The sequence below is a fragment of the Megascapheus bottae genome, chromosome 14, assembly GCF_031878675.1.
Source record: "Megascapheus bottae isolate mThoBot1 chromosome 14, mThoBot2.hap1, whole genome shotgun sequence".
Lineage (NCBI taxonomy): Eukaryota > Metazoa > Chordata > Mammalia > Rodentia > Geomyidae > Megascapheus > Megascapheus bottae.
Genome location: NC_143522.1, coordinates 708,048 through 729,637, shown reverse-complemented (window position 1 = coordinate 729,637; position 21,590 = coordinate 708,048). Strand labels below are relative to the sequence as shown.

At 39.9% G+C, this 21,590-nt stretch overlaps 1 protein-coding gene across 1 annotated transcript in view; it reads right to left on the bottom strand.

The window, feature by feature from the left end:
• Arid4a (AT-rich interaction domain 4A) overlaps positions 1–21,494 on the bottom strand; it is a 69,248-nt gene extending 47,754 nt beyond the window's left edge. Inside the window, exons 1-8 of the mRNA XM_090344189.1 lie at positions 21,006–21,494; positions 19,831–19,887; positions 17,529–17,639; positions 15,321–15,386; positions 13,889–13,979; positions 5,651–5,730; positions 5,471–5,565; positions 694–826 (exon numbers count right to left, since the gene is read on the bottom strand). Coding sequence (XP_090200315.1) covers positions 694–826; positions 5,471–5,565; positions 5,651–5,730; positions 13,889–13,979; positions 15,321–15,386; positions 17,529–17,639; positions 19,831–19,836 — 582 coding nt within the window. The 5' untranslated portion in view covers positions 19,837–19,887; positions 21,006–21,494. The remainder of the gene's footprint in view (positions 1–693; positions 827–5,470; positions 5,566–5,650; positions 5,731–13,888; positions 13,980–15,320; positions 15,387–17,528; positions 17,640–19,830; positions 19,888–21,005) is intronic.
• Positions 21,495–21,590: the final 96 nt, after the last annotated feature.

The following is a 21,590-nucleotide window of genomic DNA, read 5'->3' as shown; positions in this document are numbered from 1 at the left end:
CTACATGTTTTCCTCTCATATGAGGAAGTTTGATCTGAAATACTAACATACATGATAACACTTTCGGGGTTACACACAAAAAGTGACTAAAGAAGGGTATACTTAGAAGAAGAGTTGTGTGACTCCTCTTTAATTATCATATATACTTCAGATGTATATAGGAGATTTTTGATTCATTTTATTTTGGCACTACTGAATCTTCTCAAACTTAAAAAAAATAAATCTTTGTGTGAATGGGTTTGTATCTGTGTATTGGTATATGTTGGTACTAGGACTTAAACCCTGGATATAGGGCCTCATGCTTACACTTGCTTTTTCCAACTGCAGCTGGCTGTATCACTTGAACCATAGCTCCACTTTCTGCCTAAATCAGTTATTATTGATACTAAGATAGAACAAAATGGGTGATTTTCTAACTTTTCATTCATCAAAAAGAACTGAAGGTCAAGCTAAGGGAACCTGAAGGTGTAAGGTGGCAATAGTGTACAGGAAAAGCAGCCACCAGACAAATTTTGAAGGACCTGGGAGATCTCAACAAGCGATTATAGAGTGAACAGAAGGAAATGAAAGACCTCTGGGTGTTTGTACCTCCTGACTGCTCAATTTTTAAATTGTAGTCAGGTTTGAATGTAAGTTGTATAATGCTTCCAAAATATTTCAAATGATTAAAATAATCAGAGAAACTTTACTTACCAAAGCAGGATACCACTCAGGCCTCTCAGTCGTGGATAGCACACTTACAACTTTTCCTAGTAATTCATCATTAAGACGGCGCTTATCTTCATCTTCATCTTCACTACTCTCCTCTTCCTTTTCATCTTCAGTACTATAAGTTAGAATAATTAGGTCATCATGTTCATATACACTATATTTGACCCAACCAGAGTACTGTAGCTCTAAAATGTTGAATTCAGATCCTAATTTTCTATTCCTCCTTTTTTATTTGCGGGGACGAGATAGGCGGGGAGGTTGTCAGTCATGGGCTTTAAACTTAGGGACTAGGATCTGTCCCTGAGCCTTTCTACACAAGGCTAGTACTCGACCACTTTGAACCACAGCTACACTACCAATTTTCTCGTGGTTAATTGGACTTTAACATGGACTTTACTGCCTCAGCTGGCTTTGAACCTCAGCTCAGCTTCCTGAGTAGCTAGGATTACAGGCATGAGTCACCGGCACCCGGGCTATCTGCTATACTAGCAGCTCTGAGCTGTCCATCTTACTAGATGAATGAATAGTAGAAATCATCTTCCTATGCATCTGCTAGCTGGAGTCCAAAACATTTTTTTATTTTAATGTATAAAGGGGTTACAGTTATATTCGCCAGTCAGAAGGTGCATTACTTCTCACACATTGATACCCCTTCTCCTGTTTTTGTCCCCATCTATCTCCCACACACCCCTGCCTCTCATCTTTTTTTCCCCTTCTTATTTCAAATAAACATATATATATATACATATATATATATATATATATATATATATATACACACCAGGTAACAAAGTCAGATACTGTGACGATATGAGATTAACCAAAGGGCAACACAAGAGAAGAGAAAAAACATAGTACATTAAGAACAACTGTCACTCATAATTAAGCTCTTGTTTCCACGTCTTGAAGGTCCATTAATTTGGCCTCATCCTATATGGCCTTATGAATCTAGGGTTTGAGCTATTGTAATCCTCTGCTAGGAGAGTTCTTGGTTTGTACTAATTATTACAAATGAGGGAAACCATGCAGCCTATGTTCCTTTGGGTCTGGCTTACTTCACTTAATATGACTTTTTCTAAGTCTTTCATTTCCTTATGTAATAGGGCGATGTCACTCTTTCTGATAGCAGAAATTGTGTATAAATACCACATCTTCGTGATCCAACCATTTACTGAAGGGCATCTGGGTTGGTTCCATATCTTTGCTATGGTAAATAGTGCTGCAATGAACATCGTTGTGCTAATGGCTTTAGTATGTCTTTGTTTCTGGACCATTAGGTAAATACCAAGTAGTGAAACTGGTGGGTCATAGGGGGGAATCTATGTTTAGTCTTTTGAGGAACTGCCATATTGCTTCCCACAGTGATTAAACAAGTTTACACTCCCCAACAGTGTAAAAGGGATCCCTCCTGGTCACATTCCCACCAGCATCCTTGGTATTGGATTTCTTGATCATGGCCATTCTAACTGGAGTGAGGTGGAATCTCAGCTTTGTTTTGATTTGCAATTTCTTTTATGGCCAGAGATGTTGAGCATTTCTTCATGTGTCTATAGGCCACTCATTTCTTCTGCAGAGAAGTCTCTGGTTAAGTCTTTGGCCTATCTTTTAATGGGATGGTTACTAAATAACTTTGTTTTTTCTTTTGCCAGTCCTGGGGCTTGAACTCAGGGCCTGGGCACTATCCTTAAGCTTTCTCAAGGCTAGCACTCCATCACTTGAGCCACAGCACCACTTCCAGCTTTTTCTGTGTATACAGTACTGAGGAATTGAACCCAGTGCTTTCTGCATGCTAGACAACACTTTACCTCTAGGCCACACTCTTGGCCTATTTAAATAACTTTTTAGATAGATAAAATTTATCCCTAAACATCAATAATATGAATGTATTGTTTTGTTTTGGTGTCAGTCTTGGGACTTGAACTGAGTGTGCACAAGGCTAGTACTCTTCTACGTGAGCCAAAGCTCCACTTCTGGCTTTTTCTCCCTGTTTTTGTTAATTAGAGATAAGAATCTCACAGACTATCCAGCCTGGGCTTGCTTCAAACCTTAGTCCTCAGATCTCAGGCTTCTGAGTAGCTAGTATTAAGGTCTGAGCCATCAGTGCCTAGCTATAGTTCATTTTATTTTCTTAGACATGTGGCTTGATCTCTGGGTCTGGGATGCCTATATTTTTTAATGCTGATTTATATTAAAGCATACAGAGCTATTAACACCAATTCAGTGACTAAAAAACCATTTATTTCCTTATCTTTCTATATTTTCCTTCTTGCCAGCTGTCAAGCTCAAAATTTTATTGTCTGCAGTGAGTAAAGTTAATTCTTATCTTTACTCCTCATATCTCTACTGCTTCTCTAAACCTTCTCCATTCTGAGAAATCAGATGCTAAGTTTATTATTTACTAAAAGACAGTGGGGGGTGGGGGCTGGGAGTTTGGCCTAGTGGTAGAGTGCCTGCCTAGTATGCATGAAGACCTGGGCTTGATTCCTCGGTACCACATACTTAGAAAAAGCCAGAAGTGGTACTGTGACTCAAGTGATAGAATTCTAGCTTTGCAAAAGCCCAAGGACAGTGTTCAGGCCCTGAGTTCAAGATCTACGACTGGCAAAAAAAAATAAAAATAAAAGATCACGTGGGCTGAGAATGTGGCTTAGTAGAATGTTTGCCTAGCACACATGAAGCCCCAGGTTCAAACTCCACAGGAACAAGTACATCTAATATCTAGATCTTAATTTCTAAATATTAGTTTCTCTCCTTTTTTGGGGGGGGGTCAATCCTAGGGCTTGAACTCAGGGCCTGGGCATTATCCTTGGGCATTCTAAAGGCTAGCACTCTACCACTTGAGCCACAGCACCACTTCCAGCTTTTTCTATATATGTGGTATTGAGGAATGGAACTCAAGGTCTTTGTGCATGCAAGGAAAGCACTTAACACTAGACCAAACTCCCAGCCCTCATCTGTACTCTTAAATGCTATTATTATGAATAACAAAAAAAGTCTGAAGACCTTTTTTCAGATTAAATGAAATTTATGAAACACAAAAATGAAATACAATATATGATTCTGGACTGGAATTTGGGTTGGAGTGATTTCTGAGAAAACTGGAAAAATGTAAAATATTAACTATATATAGTCACACATATATACATAAACATATAGTACATATACATATGTATACATGTATATATATACATACATGTGCATATATATACATATATACATAAACATACACACATATGTAGTTGGGTGACAGTATCCTATCAAAGTTACACTTTTTGAGCAAGATGGCCCAGAACTATAATCCCAGCACTGGAGGTTGGGGCAAAAGTATTAGAAGTAGAAGGACAGTCTTGGCTATATAGTTAAATCTTGTCATATACAAAATGTAATTATATGTGCATAAATAGGAAGGGATACAAAGGAAGAGTATGCAAAAAAAAAGATCACTTAGTGAATATAGATTAAGAGTGTATGTAAGCTGTTTGTATTATCTTTACAATTTATACGTTTGAAATAATTAAGATAAAAAAGTACAAATACTCCTGGCATGGCAGCAGTCCTAGCTATGTGAGATATCAAGATGGGAAGATCAGGGTTGCAGGCCAGCAGTGGTGAATTTTTTCTGAAACTCTATCTTAAAAACAAACCAAGCACCAGTGGCCAGTGGCTCATACCTGTCCTTCCTCGCTACATAGGAAATCTGAGGCTGGCAGACTGAAGCCAGCGCAGGCAAAAATGTCCATGAGACTCTTATCTCTGATAAACCACTCAGAAAAAGCCACAAGTAGTGCTATGGCCTAAGTAATAGAGCACTAGCCTTGAGGATAGGACCTAATTCTGAGTTCAAGCCCCAAGACTGGCAAAAAAAAAAAAAAAAGGCCAAAGCTACTCAGGGCTGAGATCAAAGGATGCCCTTCAAAGCCAGCCCAGGCAGGAAGGTTCATGAGCCTTTATCTCTAATTACCCACTGAAAACTGAGAAGTAAAGCTGTGGCTCAAGTAGCAGAATGCTGATTTTGAGTATAAAAGCCCAAGTACAGTGCCCAGGCCCTGAGTTCAAGCCCCAGTACCAACTTACAAAAAAAAAAAATTTTTTTTTTAAAGTGGTGGGGGCCAGGAGGTTGGCCTAGTGGTAGGGTGCTTGCCTAGCATGTACAAAGACTTGGGTTTGATTCCTCACTACTACATACATAGAAAAAAACAGAACGTGGTGCTGTGGCTCAAGTGGTAGAGCCCTAGCCTTGAGAACAGTCCAAGGACAGTGTTCAGGCCCTTGAGCTCAAGTCTCACGATTAGCAAAAAAAAAAAACAGCAAGGGCTCATGCCTTACTGTAAGCCATGATATTTGGGAAGCACAGGTAGGAGGATCACAGTCCAAGATAAAAACAAAAAACAACAACAACAACAAAAAAACAGTATTCTGTTTAAAAAAAACAACACTGAAAGTAAAAAGGACTAGGAGGCTCAGTGAAATGGTAGAGTGCTTGGTAAGCATAGAGCCCTGAGTTCAAAACCCAGAAAAATCATCAAACCAATTAAGGACTTTGGCAAAGTAACTTAATACAAAAGGTGCCTTTTGGAAAATGGACTTGTCGTAATTCTTGGTGATAAAAATAAATATGGATGAAGGTCTGCTCAGCATGAGATGTCTATCAGAAGGAAGCAAGATGCTACGAATAAGTTATTCTGAACTTATTCTGGGGGAAACTACCTGTTCAATGTTGTGGTAACTGTAATTATGTTATGATATAGGAAAAACTCACACAGGAAGTGAAGACCTCCTTCCTCTGTTTGTCTTCTTTGCAATTACTGGAGTTCCAAAATGCTCTGGATTTGTTAATGGAAGTTGGTCAAGTGTCTGGGTAAGAAACAGATGAACTAAGTTACTGCTTTATAAATCACTAGTTGTTCTTAACCCCACAGGTTCATAGCTGCTGCCCTACCTCACTCTCAGCAAAATGTCTCTCCCCTTTCAGGCATAGTGAGGTGCGTCTCAATGTCCTCTCGTCACCGTCATCAAATACTATAGCAAGCAGAAGATAACAGAGAACTTAGGCACAGTGATTAAATCAAAGTAACTGTACAGAATCCTATTATTGCTGTTTATTTAGAACTTAATGTTTATAAGAATCATTATTTGGCCATTTTACAAAATCTTTTAAAATGAACATACATTTTTTGCTTATTAGGAAGTACACAACTGCAGGTTTAAATGCAGCCCCAACTTCCTAGATAACTCTGCCGGCTTTTCCAAAGTTTCAAATTCAATCACTCCACTATGATCACTTATCTTTATGTCTTTGTGATGTTAAGAGATTGAACCCAGGGCTTTGTACAAACTAGACTCCATACTTCTTACTGACTAACCGCCCTTCCCTCCCCCAAATAACAAAGCCAAATCCACTCAGGAGGCCAAGATCTGAGGGTTACCCTTCAAAGTGACCCCAGGCAGGAAAGCCCATGAGCTAATGAGCTAATTCTTTTTTTTTTTTTTTTCCCCAGTCTTGGGCTTGAGCTCAGGGCCTGATCACTGTCCTTGGATTTTCTCAAGGCTAGAGCTCTACCACTCGAGCCTCAGCACCACTTCTGGCTTTTTTCTATGTATGTGGTACCAAGGAAACAAACCAGGGTCTTTGTGCATGCTAGGCAAGCACTTTAACCACTAGGCCAAACTCCTGTCCCATCCATGAGCTTCTTATCTCTAATTAAATCACCAAAAACCCAGAAGGAAAGCTGTCACTCAAGTGGCGGAGAGCTAATTTTGAGTATAAAAGCCCAAGTACAGTGCTTAGGCTTTGACTTCAAGCCCCAGTACCAGCTTGAAAAAAGAGCATCTAGCTCTGTTTTATCATTTTTGTTTTGTTTCTCAGATAGGGTATCATTACTAGATTTGCCCAGACTGGCCTCAAACTTTCAGTCCTTCTGCTTCTGCTTCTTGATTGGCTAACATTTCCATATCCAGCTTAGAATCATCGTCTAAGCCCATTAGCAACCTAATCAAAGTACAAATATTAAATTACTTTCTATCTTTGAAGAATTAAGACCTGAATTTATTTTTGTATTTATTCATTGTCTGTCTTTATAAAACTTAAGCCATGGCTCCAGCCCACTATTCTGCCCTTGCTGGTGTTGAACCTTGACCCTCCAGCAATAAAATTTGTGATGGGAAAAATATAATTTCAACATACTTTATTATGAATAAAAGGTATAATCAAAACCAAAAGGATTTCTTAAAATAAGATTACAGTATAAACAACTATCTTCTATACATAGGAACTCTTCCAACTGTAAGTGAATAGAAACCATTTAAGAGAAAAATTTTAATTCAGAAAACTATTCATATGTGTGTGTGTATATATATATACACATACACACACACACACATATAAGTATTTTTTTTTTTTTTTTGCCAGTCCTGGGCTTGAGCTCAGGGCTTGAGCACTGTCCTTGGACTTTCTCAAGGCTAGAGCTCTACCACTTGAGCCTCAGCACCATTTCGGGCTTTTTTCTATGTATGTGGTACCAAGGAATCGAACCCGGGTCTTCGTGCATGCTAGGCAAGCACTTTAACCACTAGGCCAAACTCCCGGCCCCACATATAAGTATTTTATACAATTAAGTAACTTTTAAGGAATTTCCTGACCTGGAAGATTCAATAACATAAAGGACTTATCAATCCTGACACCTTTTTTGGTGGGTCCAGAGGCTTGAACTCTGGGCCTGGGCCCTGAACTCTGGGCCTGGGCGCTGTCCCTAAGCTCTTCAGCTTAAGGCTACTACCCTACCCCTTGAGCCACAGTGCTACTTCCACTTCTCTGGTGGTTAATTGGAGATAAGAGTCTCATGGACTTCAGTACCTGGGCTGGCTTTGAACTGCGATCCTCAGATCTCAGCCTCCTGAGTAGCTAGGATTACAAGCATGAGCCACTGCGCCCGGCTTAATCCTGACATCTTTGATAACTAAAATCATGAAGAAGCTCCTTTCATGTTAAAAGCACTGAATGAATCTAGTATTTTAACTCTAGTGATTATCTGTTGTCTATAATAAATTTAGCTTCTTTTTATTTCAGACTTACCAGACAGCATGCCAAGAGAAAATAAATCAGGCTAGAAAAATTTAATAATTCCAGGAAACATTTAATACTTGCCAAAATTGCATTTGTCTAGATAATTCAGAGTGCCAAATATTTATGAAGTATTGTGTAAATATAAATACACTAAATACATATATTAAACATTAAAGCTTAAGAAAAAGATAAAGCTGCAATTCTGAAAGCAACATTAATCATACTAAACACACAAAAGCTTATAAACAAAGATGCAAATGTTAACCCTAATCTGTTAGAGGTCAAAAAAACAAAACCCAAGAATCTAATCTTCTGTACTAAGCATAAAAGACATGTCTACCTGTTACATTAACACTGACGCTATAGGAAAGTAATTAACCTAAAGTATCCCAAACAATACAATTGCTATCATTTATTAGCTTTCTACTAAGTCCTCGCTAACTTCCTTTTATTAGCAAAACTTTTCAAACCAGAAAGGTGACTACAACCTGATTAAGAGAGCATTGTGGCTGGCACCAATGGCTCACATATGCAATCCTACCTACTGAGTAGGCTGAGATCTGAGACTCATGGTTCAAGGTCAGTCTAGGCATACAAATCTGAGACTCTTGTTTGTTTGTTTTTTGTTTGTTTGTTTTGCCAGTCATGGGGCTTAAAGACAGGGCCTGAACACTGCCCTTGGACTTTTCTCAAGGCTAGTGCTCTACCATTTGAGCCACAGCACCACTTCCAGCTTTTTTCTATGTATGTGGTACCAAGGAATTGAACCGGGTCTTCAAATGGCCAGAACTATAAGTGTGGATCAAGTGATAAAACATCAACCCACAAAAATACAAAGAGGATCAAAAGGAATAGTGAATAGGTATGAAGAATTAAGTCTAAAAGTAAATGAACTTACACAAACTTAGATATACCTAGACTATACGATATCGGTATTACTGATCCTAGGCTACAAAAAAGAAGCAGAAAGCCAAGAATTCTGACTTCAGAAAATAAGTACTGTAATGTTATATGTATATACAGTAGCAATGACTAGTAGAATAATAATGAAGCAAAAACTTTAAAATTAAAAGTATGTATATGTGAACAGAGATTAATGGTGGATCCCTGTAATGTCAGCACTCAGGAGTTGAGGCAGAGAGAGTTCAGAACAAGCTTGGGTTACATGTCTGTATGTATTACGTATATTTGTGTATGAATGTGTATGTATGTATATCTCCTTAAATAGTCTAGGTTAAAAACCAATGAGCTCTTCTTTTTTTGGGGAGAAGGGGTTGGTCATAGGACTTGAACACTGTCCCTGAGCACTTCAGCTCAAGGCTAGCACTCTACCACTTGAGCCACAGTGCTACTTCAGGTTTTCTAGTGGTTAATTGGAGATAAGAGTCTCATGGACTTTTATGCCTGGGCTGGCTTTGAACCACAATCCTCAGATCTCAGCATCCTCAGTAGCTAGGATTACAGGCGTGAGCCTCTGGTTCCTGGCTTGAGCTTCTTTTTAAAATAATTATTTTTGAGGAACTTGAATACTGTTCCACAATGACGTTACTACTTTAAATTTTCACCAACATTGAATATTGGTTCCCTTTTCCCACATCCTCACAGCCATTAACAAGTGTGAAGTGATATTTCATTGTGTTTTTATTTATGCACTGTCGATGATTCGTATGTTGGACATTTTGTAATATATAGTCATATATCAATGAACAATGAGAGTGTGTGCTCTAAAATGTGTGAGTAGGTGATTTCATCACTGGGAGAAGGCAGTGGACTAACACAAACCTACTCTCTACTAAGGCTACACTGGATCAGCTATTGCTCCTAGGTTATGAGTTCGTAAAGCACATTCCTGTGCTAAATGTCACAGCAACACTAACACAATTGTGAACATTTGTATCTTTAAACACAGAAATATCACAGTAAATAGAGTATAAAAGCTTTTATATTTCTATTTTATTTTTTCTTTTGCCAGTCCTGGAGTTTGGATTCAGGGCCTGAGCACTGTCCTTGGGCTTTCTCAAGGCTAGAGTTCTACCACTTGAGCCACAGCACCACTTCTGGCCTTTTTTATGTATGTGGCACCAAGGAATCAAACTTTGGGTCTTCGAGCAATGCTAGAAAACCTACTCTACCACTAGGCCGTGCTCCCGGCCCCTGTAAAAGCTTTTTTAAAATAACTCGTATTCAGGCCCTGATGGCTCACACCTGTAGCTCAGGGGACAGAGAGCTGAGGATTGAGGTTCAAAACCAGCCAGAACAGGAAAGGCCATAAGACTTATCTCCAGTTAACCACCAGAAAACCAGACATGAAGCTGTGGCTCAAAGTGGTAGAGCACTACCCTTGAGCAAAAAGAGCTTAGGAACAGTACCCAGTCCCCAAGTTCAAGCCCCCAATGGACCAGCAGGTGAGCTGGTGAGTGATAGAAAGGCTGAGGCTGTCACCATGCACTTCTGTATACTTTAGACATACTGTATTTATGCTGCACCAAATTTACCTGTTTTTCAATAATAATCTTCGCTTATAACATTTTATAAAGTTAATTTTATTTTCATTTGTATGCTTGTTTGTATTAGCCATTGTTTAACAGTATTATTAGCATTGTAGCTTTGTCTTTTTCTTAAACATGCATTAATATCTAATATCTGTATCTAGTGGAATAACAGATACTTAGGAAAAATATACATACATGGCACTCAGTGAATTATCTGTACAAACTGCCATTTTTGCCCAGAGGTTGCAGGTTAAGCGGTAGAACACTTGCCTAGCAAATGCAGGTTCAAGCCTAGTGACAAAACACTGGTACAATTGTACAAAAATAGTGTATGTTATATCCTTATTCTATGAGGTTCGCTTATTTGTTGCTTGCTTTTCTGTGGGTGTGCACACGTGCACATACGAATGTGTGTATGTGTGCCAATACTGAGGTTTGAATTCAGGGCCTTATGTTGTCCCTTAGTTTTTTTCTTTTCCTTTGCCATTTTACCACTTGAGCTACATTACCACTTCTGGCTTTTTGGTAGTTAATTAAAGAGAAGGGTCTCAAGGACTTTCCTGTCCCAGCGAGCTTCAAACTGTGATCTTTAGATTGCAGAATCTTGAGTTGCTAGGATTATTGGCATAAACTACCAGTGCCCAGCTGTTATGTTTTTGTTTTGGGGGTTTTTCCTGGGACTTGAACCCAGGGCCTAGGCTACTATTCTTGAGCTTTCTCAAGGTTAGTGCTCTACTACTTGAACTACAGCACCACTTCTAGCTTTTTTTCTGTGTATGTAGTACTGTGGAATTGAACCCAGGGCTTCGTGCCTCTAGGCAAGCACACTACCACTAGGTCATGCTCCTGGCACCTGTTACTTGCTTTTTGAGCCAGGGCCTATGTATCCTGGGCTGGCCTCACTCTCATGATCCTTTTATCTCAGCTTCCTGAATGCTAGAATTACAAGAATATACTGTCACACTTGTTGCTTTTTACTTTTGGAATTTTTCTTTTCTCTCAAGCTTTTAAACTTCTTGTGAAGTTTAAACACCCATCTTCTTAGGCCCACAGAGGGTCAATATCACTGAAACCGTATTCTACCTCCCCATGCCACACTGGAAGTCTTCAGGGGCAAGAATACATGGAGTGGCCATCACTTGATGCTTCTGGAACATCTCCTCAAGGAGTTGTCTGAGGTTGATTTATGGCTACCAGGTTTTTTTGTTAGAAGTAGTACACTCTAATGTAATGACAATAAATCACTAATATAGTCATACGGTGTCCTCATCATATGTACTGCCCATAATAGTATGTGCTTCATTTCTGTATGACTGGTAGTACAATAGGTTTGTTTACAGTTGCAGCACATGAGTACTGTGTTGAGTGGCTACAAGGTCACTAAACACAGGAGCTGTTCAGATCCATAATAATCTATGAATGTGCCATCATATATGCACTACGTCCGTCCACATGTGACACTAAGAACATCACTGTCTCTAGCCCACTTGTAGGTCTTCTTTTAAGAAATGACTACTTAGTTTTTCTGTTTCAGTAACATTTTTTTGTTTTGTTTTGTTTTGTTGGTGGGGCTTGAACTCTGGGCTTGAGTAACTAACATTTTAAAATATTTTTTCAATTTTCCCCAAATCTGTGTCTATTTCTCAGGGTTCAGGTCTGTTTTCTAAGTGTGTAGTATTTGAATCAGAATCATCTAATAGGCTTATTAAAAGAAAACTTCTTGAATTACTATTTTCAGACCTGTTCAATAAATTTTGAGTCCTCAAATCCTATTTGGGTACTGGGGTTTGAATTTATGGCCTCACACTCATCCAGTTTGCTTGCTTGTCTTGCTCTACCCTTTGAACCATGCCTCCAATCTGGAATTCTGCTAGCTATTTCAGAGATGGAATCCCAAAAACTTTTCTGTACAAGCTGGCCTTGAACCTAGATTTTCTGGATCTTAGCCTTCTGTTTGTACACGTCAACAGTGCTAAGCAAATCATTTTTATTCTAAAAAAATGAAACCTAACTACAATAAATTTTTATGTACACTAATGCTTGAAACTTGAAACTTCAATTGTATGCAACTCAGATTCCAAGTAATTTGAGAACAAGAATTACGCAATTTCTTCCATAATTATCCAATATGGAAAATCTTACAGTAAATGCTAAGTAGTAACTAGTTTGTAGGAATGCTAAAATGCCACTCACTTAGAGGACAGAGAATCATAACGAAATGATTATTTTAGGATGCAGGATGACGAGAGGAAAGGAATTGTTGCTGCAGCCATGAGCAGACTTGGGAATCAGTACCTCATACAACATTAGAATATGATCTGATTTTCAATCATAATCTCACATGATTCTACACATACAAACTCTTGTAATTTTTAAAGTGCCTTGCTTAATATAGCAGCATTGTATTGACTTAATATTTCAGAGTTACGATTAACTTCAGTTTTTAAATCATTAACAATCAGTAGTTTCAGCTAAGCTTACTAAAAATACATAGCATAATGTTATCACTATATACCTTATAGGAAGCCTAAGGAAATTTTTTTTTTCAGTCCTGGGGTTTGAACTCAGGGTCTGAACACTGTCCTTACCTTTCTCAAAGCTAGAGCTCTACCCTTTGAACCACAGCACCACTTCCAGCCTTTTCTATGTCTGCGGTATCAAGGAGTCAAACCAAGGTCTTAGTGCATGCTAGGCAAGCACTCACTAGGCCATACTCCTGGCCTCAAGCAACTGCAATTTTTTTTTTTTTTGGCCAGTCTTGGGCCTTGAGCTCAGGGCCTGAGCACTGTCCTTGGGCTTTCTCAAGGCTAGAGCTCTACCACTTGAGCCATAGCACCACTTATGGCTTTTCTACGTTAAGTGGTATGGAGGAAATGAACCTGGGTCTTCATGCATGTTAAGCAAGCACTCTACCACTAGGCCAAACTCCCAGCCAGAAACTGCAATTTTTAACCAAAGTATGTCTTCACAGCTTTGAACATTAACTGCAAATGAATGACTTTTACTCAAAGAAAAAAAATCAAGCAAAAGTGAATTTAACAGTTCATTTCTTTTCCTTTGACAAAAAACCACATATTATAATCAAAGTATTACATCAAGATGTAAATGTGCTATAGGTCTCTACTATGAACCAGAGTCTCACATATAATCTACAGAACTATAAAGTTTAAAAACTACTGAGAGACTTGGAAATGTTACTATTGCTATCTCATGAGCCTAATGATAGCAACTCTTTTAGTACTAATTGAACTTAGAACCTGTCTTTGAGCATTTTTGCTCAATGCTCAGGCTCTACCACTTTTAGCTCAAAGACAGGTTCTAAGTTCAAGTCCCATAACTGGCAAAAAAAAAACCAAACCAAAACAAAACAACAACAAAAATACCTCACTAAAAATTTTGGGAGCATAGCGTAAAACACGTATCTAGTTAGGGCCCAAGTTCACACCACAATCCTAATCACCGCCTGCCCCCCAAGAAAAAAACACAACATTGTGGTTATGTAATGTAACAAAAGATGTTTTCCTCTTTGCATTCATGACTTTTGACAGTGCCCAGGCCCTGAGTTCAAGCCCCACAATTGACAAAAAAAAAAACAACAACAAAAACCAACTTAACTACTTACCCACAGTATACCAACTAGCATCTGTCAACTTGCTGATAATAGCTTCCTGAAATGATCCATCAGATGTCCTTGTTTCAACAATCGCTCCAACCTAAAACATGAGACCCAGATTTCTTTATCAAATGACACTCACCAGGTATATGATATTGATACAAAAAATACTTTTGGTAATTTCTCCTTATTCTGGTTTATCTTTACCCTTTAGTGTTTCTATCTTGGTTAAGTAATTTGACCCTCAAAGCTTCTTGGCATAAATAAGATAGTTTTATTGCAAACTGAAAATAATGGCTCAGAAAGGGCAAATATTTACGAAGTCTACTCTGATAATCCAAATACTTAAATATAAGAATTATAAGACCTTAAGACAACCAAATCAGTCTCAATATACTTTGATAGCAATGCTATGTGTTTATCACTTATACCAGGACTCTTTTGTCCAATACCTGAGCCGTATCTTCAAACCTTATGAGATGCTTTAGATAAAGTTCACTTGAGGGACCAGGAACATGACCTAGTGGTAGAGTGCTTGCCTAGAATGCATGAAACCCTGTGTTCAATTCCTCAGTACCACATAAACAGAAAAAACTAGAAAGAGGCACTATAGCTCAAGTAGTAGAGCTCTAGTCTTGACACACTATCCAGGCCTTGAGTTCATGCTCTAGGACTGTACAAAAAAAAAAGGTACACTTGAAGAGAAGGGACGGACCAGATTGACTTCCTTTCAGCTACTAGTCCTTTGTATACCATACATTAACTGAAGAGGTATTCTGAAAGAACAATTATGTATTACATAAACAAATGGTCAGAAATGGAGGGAAAACTTAATACAGGCATTCATAAAATTGAATTATGAAAAAGTTTGCTTTGTAAATCAGAATAATATTCAAGTTGATGGTACTGACATATAATGTACCAAGCACTGACTCAGACAGAACAATGTAAAAAGTAAAATGAAGTACTTACTCAGTCACAAAACAAAAAGTGGGTAAAACCATAACAAATTTAGGGACTGGGAGTTTAGCCTAGTGGTAGAGTGCTTGCCTCACATGCATGAAGACCAGGGTTTGATTCCTAGGTATCATATGAAAAAGCTATAAGTGGTGGGGTGGTTCAAGTGGTAGAGTGCTAGCCTTGAGAAAGCCCATGGACAGTGCTCAAGCCCTGAGTTCATGCCCCAGGACTGGTATTAAAAACATAATAATAATTAACAAACTTAAATATATTAAACCAACCTGTTATAAGATGCTGAAGTCTTTAATACAAGATACAATTATGGCCATATCATAATGTTTTCTAAATTATATAAACATCTCGTTTATATTTTTACTTTCTGATCCATGTCTAATAAAATTTTAAGTGTATGTACAATTGTATATAATTCAGTATTGTTTATGAGTTTTAGTGTAGACTGTAAAGTACAGCAAATACTTACTCTTAAAGGACCCTTTACTTGGTCATCTTGCACCAACTGTGTTGTATTATCCTGTTTCAGGAGTACCTGAAAAACATGTGTACAACAGTTGGCATGTTGCTTTTAAACTGATACATTTATAATATTGCTGTAAAGGATGTACTGTGCTTTCCTAGTACAGTGGTTACCTCTAAAGTAGCAGTTGTTACTTTGTTATGTGTTTACCTTCACTATCTCTCTCATTAGGTATGAGTTCCTTAAGGGCTAAAGCGCTCTTTCATCACTATATCCCCCTGTAGTTAGCAAGTGTCAATGCACAATACTGTTTTTTGGTTTTTTTTTTAATTTTTTATTGTAATTAATAAAAGGGTTACATGATATTTGCCAGATAGAAGGTGCATTAACTCACATACATTGATACCCTTTTACATGTCTTGGTACCCATTACCCTCTCCCTCACTCCCCCCACCCAACAATACTGTTATTTAATAACTATTTACTAAGTGAACTATAGAACACTTACAATCTACAGTGACTGTTGTAAAAACTTCAAACTGATTTTTGTGAGTTTTATCAGTTAAGTCATAAAATAGGTACATATATATGTGTATGTATATATATATATATATATATATATTTGTGTGTGTGTGTTTATATATGTATGTGGGGCTTGAACTCAAGAGCTTGGGCACTCTTCTGCTCAAGTGCCACTTGAAGTTTTCTGGTGATTAACTGGAGATATAAGTCTCACAGACTGTTCTGCCCAGGCTGACTTGCTTTTATTAAAAAAATACACCAAACAGGCAGGCACTGGTAGCTAATGCCTGTAATTCTAGCTACACAAGTGGCTAGAGATCTGAGAACTGTAGTTTGAAGCCAACCAGGGCAGAAAAATCTGTGAGACTCCTATCTACAATTAACCAGCAAAATGCTGGAAGTGGAGCTGTGGGTCAAATGGAAGTCTTAAGGAAGAAAATCTCAAGGATAGTGTTGAGGCCCTGAGTATAAGCCTGAGTTGAAAGAAAGAAAGAGAGGAGGGAGGGAAAAAAAGCTCCACAACGATACATATATATATAGGAACCTCATATTTAGTAAGAAAAAATTTTTATTCCATAGGCTATATGAAATAAAGAAGTGTCAAATGACATTCTAGTAATGAAGTTTCATCAGCAGATCAAAATCTAATTAGAACTTTTATAATAATCATTACTACAAATGACATTCCCTCATTCAAGAACTCCTGAACTTTAACATGCATCAGAAATATTTATAGTGCTTGTTAAAATACTGGTAATGAACCATATCCCCAGAATTTCTGGTTAGAAAGCCTGGGATAAGGACTTGAAAAATAGCATTTTTGAATAAATTCCCAGGAGAAATTGATACTGCTGGTATGACAGTTATGCAGTGAAAATCATTGCTGTCATTCACTCATTCATTCGCCAGGATGTATGACACAATACTTTCAGTTTTGGGTATAGAGTAAGTTATACATTTCCTCTTTTGACGGCGCTTAATTTTGTAGGAAAACATTAGACATAAACAAATAAACTGCAGATATAGCATGATTCAATAGTAAGAATAATGTTATGACAGGCACAGTACAGAAACTGAAGGACACATGAACACTTTTGAAATTTAGTATTTTATAGCTCTACAAGGCTAAAAATGTTTATATAAGCATGGATTGTTTTTATATGTAAGCAATAGACTTTTTGAAACTGTAGGCTCAAAAATTGCTAGAAGGAACAAAAGTATTTCTGAGAAGTAGGCAATGGGTATTATTAGATGCATCTGTACTTTTCTGTTTTCCCCAAACACTGTACAGGAATGCGCTTAACTTTTCTCTGGTCATAAAACCATCTAAAGCATAATTCCCAGGGTAGATCTTTCCAATCACTGAAATAGTCTCTACCAGGATATTATGAAAAGGGTGAAATCAGATTATAGCTTAAGTAAGTACACCACCCACTAACAGGAACAATCCAAATGATAGGACTGTGTGAGTATGAAACTCACATAGTGCATTTTGAAATGACTGCTCATTTTTGAGTTCTTATTCCTCAATTCTTACTGTGCTTCCCTGTAAATTTAATATATATGAGAGCTGTCACCATAGTGTTGATTCAATCAACAAAGTCATCATTTGCAGGCTCCTCCTCCAATTAATAACATTTCAATCTCTTCAATCTAGTTACTAAAACAGTTTCACTAAAATGAATGTATTACCTTCACTTTCACTAGCCTTTTCACAGTTTTAATCTTTGCCTCACAGAAGGCACCTCGGTACTTGGCGCTCACATCCGTTCCCACTGTGAGATAGGCCGGCTCATCCGCCGCCTAGGAAAGAAACACAGAATGAACACCACCTCTGTTTTTCTAGGCCACTGCAAAAGCATGCAAAGGTTAGAACAGTCAAATCATTTGCTAATTGCTATTATCAACAATTTGAAAAATAACCCTAAAACTTTATTAAGAATACTTTTTTCTAAATTGATATCTTGATGCCAAAGTTTTAAAGCCACAATTAGGCATTTTAAATCAGAAAATATAATACATTTTTTTAATTTTTTAAAATGTTACAATCTATGTAAGAAATGAATATATATACACATACACATATATACACATATATGTGTATATGTATACATATTCACATAGAATGTCTCTGGCCTTTAACATGTTAATAAGAGCATTTCTGGCCTCCTGATAATTTTCCTTTGAAATTAAAAGAAATTAATACTACCTGCATGATACAGATTTATAAAGGCAATATCTTTTTAGGTACAGATAAGAAACCAAGCCAACTTTTTAGCTTTTTGCAACTAAATATTGAGACTGTAGCCACACATAGTTTACCACAGAATTTTCATAGCATTTGAAAAAGAAAAAAAAAAAGAGAGGGGGAAAAAAAACTATTCAGCTGGGTGCCAGTAGCTCACACTTGTAATCCTAGCTACTCAGGAGACTGAGCTCTGAAGATTTGGGTTTGAAGGTAGCCAGGTAAGCAAGTCTGAAACTCTTTATCTTCAATAAACTCCAAAAAAAAAAAAAAAAAAAAAAAAAAAAAAAAAAAAACCAACCCCAAACAAACAAAAACAACAACAAAAAAACCTGGAAATTGCCCGGAACCTGGGTCCAAGCCCCAGAACCAGCACCAAAAAGAAAAAGCAATTTCACTTTTAGCAAATGGCCATCCTCACAATGATACATAGAAAGAGGTGAGAGATTTTTTATTTTACTAGTCTGTTACAAAATAATTGCTATTCTCAGTCTGTCATTTTTTTTACCTCTGCTTTTCAAAAGTTACATACAACTTAAATATAGCACTACTAAGTAACTATTTTCCTTAGCTACATTTTTTAAAGCAGAAAGTAGTATTTCCTTTTCCAGGAAGTTTTCCTTAGTAATATTAAAGGTTAGAGCTGTCATTTACTTCAAGAAAATAGGAAAGAGCAAATTGAGAAAATATTAAGTTGCAAAGCTTAATGCACAACAACAGTACATGTGACATGAATCCAGCACTTTTTAAAAATCACACCATTTTGACCAGGTGCAAGTGGCTCACACCTACAGTAATAGCTACTCAGAAAACTGTGTTCTGAGGATCCCAGTTTAAAGCCAGCGAAGTCAAGAAAATATATGCGACTCCTATCTCCACTTAATCACCAAAAAACCAGAGGGAAAGCCTTGGCTCAAGTGGCAAAGCATTGGTCTTGAGCAGAAATAAGGGACACCAGTACTGACAAAAATAAATAAATAAATAAAAATCACTGCATTTATCCAAAGTGCAAGTTGAAGAGAAACAGTCTTGACCAATAAGTACCTGACCAGAAACATTCAATAGCCAGGCTACCCTGAAGGATGTTGTAATATCTTTCTTTCCTTTTAATTACGAACTAACTTGTTTCCAAAATAAGGCATGTATAAGAAGAACATACATACATATATTTAGTATGGACATACATTTTTAAAATATAAAGATAGAACTAAAACTAAATGCTACTAGTTTTAGTCCACCCTAAAATATTATAACTACACAAGTGCTTTATGCCCAGAACAAATGGTATCTTCTTCATTTCAGCCATATATTCCTTCTCTTTTCAATCCACTTATTTTTCCTGGCAGTGTGGAAGAAAAAAAAAAATTCAAAAAAATCCCCCAAAGAACCAAAGCAGGACAAAAGCTTTACTTCTGTAAAGGTTGCTGCCAACACAGGAAGTGTTTAAAAATACTAGCCCAATGGTCAACAATTGAAAAGCCTGCAGCAGCCTTTCTAAAGAGCTGCTGCTGCACCGAGGACTGAGCTGACTACATTTAGACCTATATTTCTCACCCATCCACACGTCTGTTCCCTTTCTCTAAAAGTGCTGCTTAGTAGAGAAATTCATCTGCTAACCAAAAAAAAAAAAAAATGCTTAGTAGAGAAATCCTTTAGTTTTTAAAAAAGAAAGAAGAGACATTCTACGACAGCAGCCTCACAACTGTCAATGTCCGGGGCACGAGGTTCACGAGAGTTGTCTCCACTTACCTTCATTTTTATTGGTGATCGGTGGGGTTCCAGCTCAATGAGTTCTCTTCCCAGTCGCTAGAATCATGGAGAGGGGAAAGACAAGCACGGAATCAGCCAAAAGCGGGAGCGATGGGGGGGGGGGAGTAAGTAAACAAACGCCGGCGGGGAGGGGCACCGTCCTTCCCCAGTCCCGGGCTCAGACCCCGGCGGAGGGCAGTCAGAAGGCAGGAGCCAGCGGGCACGCAGAGCCACACGCGCGCCAAAGGGCAGCCCGCTCCGCCCGCCCCGAGCTCGACAGCGGCCCACCGCGCCCCCACCTCTCGGGCCACTTAGACCCGGAATGCTCAACTCCGGAGCCCTAGGTCCGATCGCCCAGGGAAAGGGCCCAGGACACCCTCTGGGGCTCCCTGGGTCCCCCCACAGGGATGGCCACCCATTCCCCCCACCCCCCCCCCCGCTCGGCCGATTCCCGGATACCCCGACTTTGGCCCGCGCCCCGCCTCCGCCGCTCGGCCCCCCTCGGCCCGCCCCGGCCCGCGGTGGCGGCAGCAGAGTGTCAGGGCGCCATTGCTCTCCAGCCTCCGCTCTGCTCCGCGTCGGGAAGGAGAAGCGCTCCGGCGCCCGAAAGGGCAGGGGCGGCGGCCTGCAGCGGGGAGCCGGGAACCCGAAGGGGACCCCCGCGCGAGGGAGGGGGCGGGGAGAAGGAGGGGAGGCGGCCCGGACAGGGTGTGGGAGGGGAGGGGAACCGCACCGCGGCAGCCGGCGCCTCCCTCCGCGCCCGCCGCAACTTTTTTGTACAGCCCGGAGAGGAACCGGCCTCAATCAAACCCCGGGGGTCCTGCCACGGACTCTGCCGGGAGAGGACGCCCAGTGGAGTTGGGGGCCGGTTCACCCCCACCCCCAAGCAGCCCGCTCCCGGCCGCAACGGAAGCAAACTTAGCGCGGCCAACCCCACAGCCATTTTCCCGGGGCACCCGGGGTAGCGGCCGAGGAGGCGGCTGCGGCGGCGGCGGTTCCTGCAGTTGCGGCCGCCGCTCCCCGACTTTGCCCCAGCGCTCGCTGCACCGCTAGCCTGGCATCCTCCTCTCCACCTCCAAAGCTTCCAACTGCACCGGGACCCCAGTCAGCAGACACCAGCTGCTTACTGCGGCTCCGTCCATTCAGTGTGCCCCGCTTCCCTTCTCCCGCCCTACCTACTGCGGGTGAAGTGTGCGCTGTCAGCCCTCAAGTCCTCCGCCCCGCTGATCGCCGTGGGCCCCCGTCCGGGCAGCACCACTCCCGGCCGCGGCGACAGTTCCTGCGCCGGGTTCCCCCACTCGCCCCGATTTACTGCCACAATCCACCAAATAACAAGCTGTTGAGCAGACTCGCTTCCACACGAACTCCTATTGGCTGTTCATGACGCCGAAGAGCTTCGGATTGGAGCTCGCGACCTGCCGTTCTCATTGGATGTAGCTCTGAAACTTCAACGATTGGTAAGGAAAACAGCAGGTAGGATATCTGCCACTTCTGATTGGTCGTCGGCGAACGCCCACGTTATTGGAGGACCGGAGCTTGAGTAAGCAAGTCCTGGAAGGTGATTGGTGGAGAGGACTCCGGATGTGCTTGACTGAGCACCGATTGGAGAACGAAGGGGTCAGGAAGAGCAGTTCGGTCCGAGGATTGGCAGTGGAGTGTCCCATGGAAACGGAACCCCAGAACTGCGGCCAGGGACTTCGCACTGAGGGGGTGGGGGGCGGGGCAGGCGCTTGCCCAAGGCGCCTGCGCGAAACCGGATT